Genomic DNA, 5,980 nt, shown 5'->3' with positions numbered 1-5,980 from the left:
AATTTAAACATTTCATTTTACTGTGAAGATTACAATTACATATTTAAACTGTGGTGACTATATGCAATGGTGGATCTAGCGCAAATTTGTATCTATGGCGAACACCAAAGTGTAAACCAAACCCAACACTAAAAGAACTCCAAAAATAGTAGCTGAACACAATTTACAAGGGATTAGGGTGGTAACATTTTTTTTCTAAACCTGAAGTTATAAACAGATCTTTTGTAACAATCAAACAATGCCTTCGTATAAATAAATAAATGCAATTGGAAATTAGCACGTTGAATGATTGTTTACATGGTTCACCATATGAATTTCCTTCCAGTCACTCTCTTCAACAAAATACCTAGCTTCTACAAAGAAGACTCTAATTATTAATCTAACAATATAACCTATATTATCTTTCTTTTCTTTTCTTCATCCTCATGTAGCAAAATTTTATTTTATCAAGGCTACGAGTTGATAGGGCGCAACTAATTAGCGCAACCGCGTTGCCGGCGCAGACGCTGCCAAAGCCCACGCACGGGCTAGCCCCGGTACGACGCCGCCAAGGCCCACGCACGCGCAGACGCGATAGCCTGAGAGTTTTTCCTTTTTTTCGCTTTTTTTTCCGGTTTACGCTTTTTTTAATCGCTCCCCATATTTTCTTCACGTGCTTGTGCGATTTTTTTCATGCTATATTTTATAAATTGAATATTTCACCTCCAATTTCAGTTCAAGGTTTTGAATTTGAGTTGAAAGTTTTAAAAATTTAAGTTGAATATTTTGAATTTTGACTTGAAAGTTTTTAAATTTGAGTTAAAAGTTTCAAATCTTCAGTTGAAAGTTTTCAAATCCGAATTGAAAGTTTTAAATCTTGATTTAAAAATTTTCAAATCCGAGCTGAAAGTTTTCGAGTCTAAGTTTAAAGTTTCAAATTTAAACTTGGAAGTTTTCAAATCTGAGTTGAAAGTTTTTAAATCTTAGTTGAAAGTTTTCAATCTTGACTTGAAAATTTTCAAATCTAAGTTGAAAGATTTCAATCTTTACTTAAAAGTTTTCAAACTTGAAAATTTTCAAATCTATATTGAATGATTTTAAATATATGTTTAAGCTTTTAAATCTTGAATTGAAAATTTTCGAATATAAGTTGAGAAGATTTCAAATCTTACTTAAAAGTTTGTTTTAGTCAGAAAAAAAGGAAAAAGAAACACACATGATAGTTTCCAGAAAAGAAAAGAAAAATAAAAAAAGAAACTTTTTTCCGTGATATGGGATAAACGTGTAACAGAAAAATAGGAAAGAAAATCAGAAAAAAAGAAAGAGCGCTAGGAGGCGGGCACAGCTGGCAAGCTGGCGCGTACGCGTGAGATAGCAATCATGGTTGATATTAAGCTTAACATCCATGTTTCTTTCTCCTCCCCCTTCCTCTCTCTCCAATTATAAACATTTGATGATTAGGATATATTTGGTCAAACTTCTAAAACTTTAACTACTCAATGTTATCAAATGTTTAATTAGCTTTAAAAAGAATAAAAGGAATGGTATGGGTATATTTGTCTTGAAAGAACTATCATGATATAATTAATTTATTCTAATACAAAATTGATGGTTTAAAAGTTTTACAAGTTGCACCAAACCTTTACCTTAAACATAAAATATTTACACCTGTGCATGTAGCTCCACTAAATCCAGTGATAGCCTTAAGCATAACAAACCATTGTCATTTTGGAGAGATATCTCTATTTTTTTTGAACATAAACTTAATAGGGAAAAACAATCTATTTATGCTTGTTTTAGAGGCACACTCATAGAGTGTGTTCAGGCCTCCAGCCACAGCTGCTGTGGTTGCAGCAGTTGTAAATGGTTGTCAACTGTAGCTGGTGTGAACATTGATGTGGTTTGCATGTATAGCTGTGTGTACATAACAGTATAATTCTTCGCCTCATTATTTCATTATATTTATCACCAAAATACAGTAACAAATCTAACTCTTGACAAACGTGAGATGTATCAGTTGCAATCTCCACTACATGCAGGAAGAATGGAAGATTGTGATGGATCCTCGCAGCTGATCGATCATCTGACGGCTCGAGAGACAAGAGGCTTGGTGCCCGCTAGTGAGGGTGGACTTCATGTCAGTGACAAAAACACGGTGCAATAACTGTAGAGGATCTCAATCTCTCCTCGGATTATGATCATGTGCAGTCGACTGCACCGTGCCTTTATCACTGATATGTGGGCTCGAAGATCATCGGACCCGTATGTTAGTGACAAAGGCACGGTACAGTAACTGCAGAAAATCTCAATCTCTTGTCCTCAGGCCAACTTGAGCAACTCCACGAGCAAGTCGCCGGTCAAGCCGTCGTCCGACTTCCCGGTGCCGCCGCTGCCGAACTCGTTCCGGACGACGCTCTCCAGCGTCCACCCGGTCTTGGCCGCGAACGCCTGGTTGACGCGGCGCACGTCGACGCCCGCGCGCGTCACGACGGTCCGCACCAGCGCCTCCCTCGCCGCGCTCCAGCGCCGCGCGCACCGCCCTCGCGAAGTGCCTCTCGGGGAGCTGCGCGCACCGCAGCGCCGCGCGGAGGATGCCCGGGAACGACGACGACTCGCCTCGCCGGCCACCGCCGCCGCCGCTGGTGTCGCCGTCCTTCCTCTTCAGCGCCCGCGCGAGCTCCTGCCCGTACAGCCGCCTGTACGACGCGAGCACCGCCCTGAGCTGGTCGCCGCTCCGGTGGCGCAGCAGCTGCAGGACGCTCCTCTGGTCCACCCGCGCCGCGCTGATCTCCACCGCCTCGTACAGCGTCTTGGCGTCGCACATCGCCATCGTCGCGTCCACCCGGCCGCCATGGTAGCCGCTCCCGCTCGATCCCAAGAACGCGAGAAGAACCTATCAAACATACACACACCAATCGATCGAACACGAGATAAACGGAATCTGATCAAGCGATCGGCGCAGCTCTCACCTCGTTGAGGCTGCCGCTTGTCCTCGACGAGACGTCGCGTTCGAGGCTGGCGCTGTACCGGGCCTGGTACGCCTGCCTGATCAGCGCGACCTCGCCGGAGGGCCGCGTGCACACGACCTCGACGAGCACGTCGCCGTCGATCCGCCGCCCGAACAGCGCGTCCCTGGCGATGTCTGCGTCGCGGACGCACGGCTCGCTAGCTCTGAGGCACGCCACCCTCTGCACCATTAATTTTTTGCGTGCATCAGCTAGCATGGCGCACGATGGCGATCGAACCAGACAAGATTGAAATATGTTTTGACACAAGAGGATCAGAAGCTGGGATTACTGCAAAGGTGGTCTTCTGCTGCGACAGTAGCTGGATGAGATCTTGGCGATACATGCTGCTGTAAGCCCTGCAGATTTGCTTCATCTCCTGGCTGCTCCTTGCGGTGAAGATCTCCAGGACCGGTCTCGCATTGTTCGGGGAAACATTTCCTGCAGATTTTGTGATAATCAATCGTGGTTAATCTCTGGCAAGGAATGAAGCTAACAGAGATTTGTCAAAAAAAGGTTAACAAAGGGTTAAATTACGGATTTGGAGATGTCAGTGACATGACACCATGTTTGAGTCGTGTTAGAAAGAAAACGTATGGCAGAAACATGTATGAACATTGAACAGTGCAGTGAAACAGAAATTGATACAGAATAAAATGTAAACAGATTGTTCTGATAAACTGTTCAAATCTCTGAAAAAAGAAACTGATGAACTGTTCTTGATGCTAGCATGAGACAAGATGGCGGTGCTGATATCATCAGTTGATATGTACCAGAAAAGAATTGGTTGAGGTGTCTGCAGTCAGCTTCATATCTCTTGGCAAAATCTCTAATCGAGGCCATTTTGATCAGGGAATTAGAAGAACACAACTTATCAGCTACTACCACTGAACTCAAAAGCGATCGATGGTGAATTAATCGCAAGCGAGACGCGAGTAGGATTTATACATTTCAGGGCTAGACACGCTTTGGAATTTCGCCTTCTAAAAGCGATGAGCAAAAGCAAAAGGGATCGAGGGAGAATATATCCTCCCTTGCAAGCTCAGCCACCGCGAGTTCCCGCGACTTCGTTTTCCTTAATTTGGGACGATCCCTCTCTTAAACAAATGAACTTTCATCTCAACTTTTCTGCAACCATCTGTTTCAAAACTCGATTCCATCTCACGACGAGGCTGACTGCCCGATTATTCGTAGCGGCTAGCGAGGTATAGGAGAAGATGCAGAAAGAAATCGAGCATTAGAGCTAGCACTACTTGAGAAACCATCTTTGTCTGGTCGGCCAAAAACCACAATAATCCCGGTAAACCAGGACTAAAGATGGTTTTTAGTCCCGGTTTATAAGAAGGACGGGGCTATATAACCTTTAGTCCTGGTTGATCTTTACCCCCGGTTCACATGCTGTCAGGGGCTGTCAGGCCCCTCCGGGATCTTTAGTCCCAGTTGGTAACTCCAACCGGAACTAAAGTTCAAATCTTTAGTCCCGTTTTGTGTTAACAACCGGGACCGGTTGGTATCACAAACCAGGATTAAAATTTGATGTACCGTATATAATCCGTATGACTTATCCTCTCAAACTCTTCATCTCCTATTCTTACTCCCTCTCAAACAGGCTATAGCTGTGTGGCAATTGTGCAGGAGATGGCGATGTTGGGTGTTCATCAGCTTGTCAAGCCGACGATGGCCGTTTGTCTGGATGGCAGCGTCACCATATTCGTGAAAACGAGTGTGAACTAGAGAAGGAAACAGGTTCATCTTTTCGATCTGTGCCAACTTGGCTTTTGCAGAAGGAAAGCTGTGTTTATACCATGTATGTATGAATTTAATTAGCTGGAGTACTGAGAGTGAAAAGGTCGTCTTTCGCTAGACTTATCTGATGGAAAGTTGGTCGCTACTTATTTATCAGGGTATGTACAATCATCATTAATAGATGACTTTTAGTTTTACTAATTATTAAGAATATTTATTTAGATTTAGAAGAGAGAAACATGAGAGACAAAACATCATTGTTGGGTTAACAGCGAACTCAACATCTACTTAGCCTCCATAAAATGGAAACAAGGTTATATGAGTGAAAAAAAGATAACAACAAATTTTTTTTTTAGTTAATGGTTAGAGTCTTTTTTCCTTTTGACTGTTGTATAGACATGGTTTTTAAATAACCTCGTACTGTAGGTTTATACTAGAGTCTATAATTGAACATGCCCCCACAAAGTTTAGAACAGGGATTTCCAAACCCACGGTTCAGATGAGGTAATAATAAGCATTTTGTGTGGATATTAATAAGAAGCTGATAAGATGAGTGCAAACTGAGTCTAAAGATCAGGCGCCACGCAAAGCTAGCAGATTAGGATCATCCCATTCTTCCTGATCAGTCAGTATTTAGCTAGTGTGTGAAATCGATCGGTGATTGAAAGTAGGGTGAAACACCTCTTTGCATTCTCATTGTGATCTGTTCAAATCAAACATCCCCAATTCCAAAAGAACATAGACGGATTTACGGAAGAAATTAAAGATCATGTACACACAAGAGTTTAAGTCTTGGTGCACACCAAAAATCATGTACGCTCGACGTATTTTCAATAAGATTTTAATAAGATTAGGGATTAATTTTGCCGCTGACTTCTTTCTCTTCAAACATGTGTTATAGGGCACCTTAACGAGTGACGAGTGTGGCGAGCGTGCATAGTTGTGAGTGTTTCTTCCATGCAATGTAAAAGAAAATATCAACATTAGCTAACCTGTTGGTTCACCAGTCCAACGGTCTAGCTGGTGATCGGGTGGTTGCATCGTGGTCCACTAAATGTGTATATTATAAGTTTTCTATATACACAACCAATATTTGTCAAGTATTTTTTATTTCAAAAATACAAGATGATATGGGCCATAATGGAAGAACTGGCCTTTGGATAACCCACCACAAACAAACTACCTAGTATTATCGGTGGTTGTTCGATCACCTCAAAACTGCCCGGTTCAGCTGGTTCTAAACAGTTTGA

At 42.5% G+C, this 5,980-nt stretch overlaps 1 protein-coding gene across 1 annotated transcript; it reads right to left on the bottom strand.

The window, feature by feature from the left end:
• Nucleotides 1-1,904: 1,904 nt before the first annotated feature.
• On the bottom strand, nt 1,905-3,944 carry LOC107277219 (annexin Gh1). Its single transcript, XM_015755335.2, has 4 exons — nt 3,758-3,944; nt 3,277-3,425; nt 2,949-3,167; nt 1,905-2,872 (listed from the first exon to the last, which is right to left on the bottom strand). Exons 1-4 carry the CDS (start codon nt 3,825-3,827, stop codon nt 2,285-2,287), a joined length of 1,026 nt encoding a protein of 341 aa, XP_015610821.1. The 5' UTR covers nt 3,828-3,944; the 3' UTR covers nt 1,905-2,284.
• Between the last annotated feature and the right edge of the window lie 2,036 nt (nt 3,945-5,980).

This window comes from Oryza sativa, chromosome 9 (assembly GCF_034140825.1).
Source record: "Oryza sativa Japonica Group chromosome 9, ASM3414082v1".
Classification (NCBI taxonomy): Eukaryota; Viridiplantae; Streptophyta; class Magnoliopsida; order Poales; family Poaceae; genus Oryza; species Oryza sativa.
The sequence above is the reverse complement of the archived record's forward strand: the minus strand, read 5'-3'. Positions and strand labels throughout refer to the sequence as shown.

Coding starts and splice junctions, on each gene's coding strand:
- LOC107277219 (XM_015755335.2), bottom strand. CDS start 3,827: ATGGCCTCGATTAGAGATTTTGCCAAGAGATATGAAGCTGACTGCAGA. Junction 3,168..3,276: donor AGCAGAAGACCACCTTTGCA/GTAATCCCAGCT, acceptor TTAATGGTGCAG/AGGGTGGCGTGCCTCAGAGC. Junction 2,873..2,948: donor CAAGCGGCAGCCTCAACGAG/GTGAGAGCTGCG, acceptor TATGTTTGATAG/GTTCTTCTCGCGTTCTTGGG.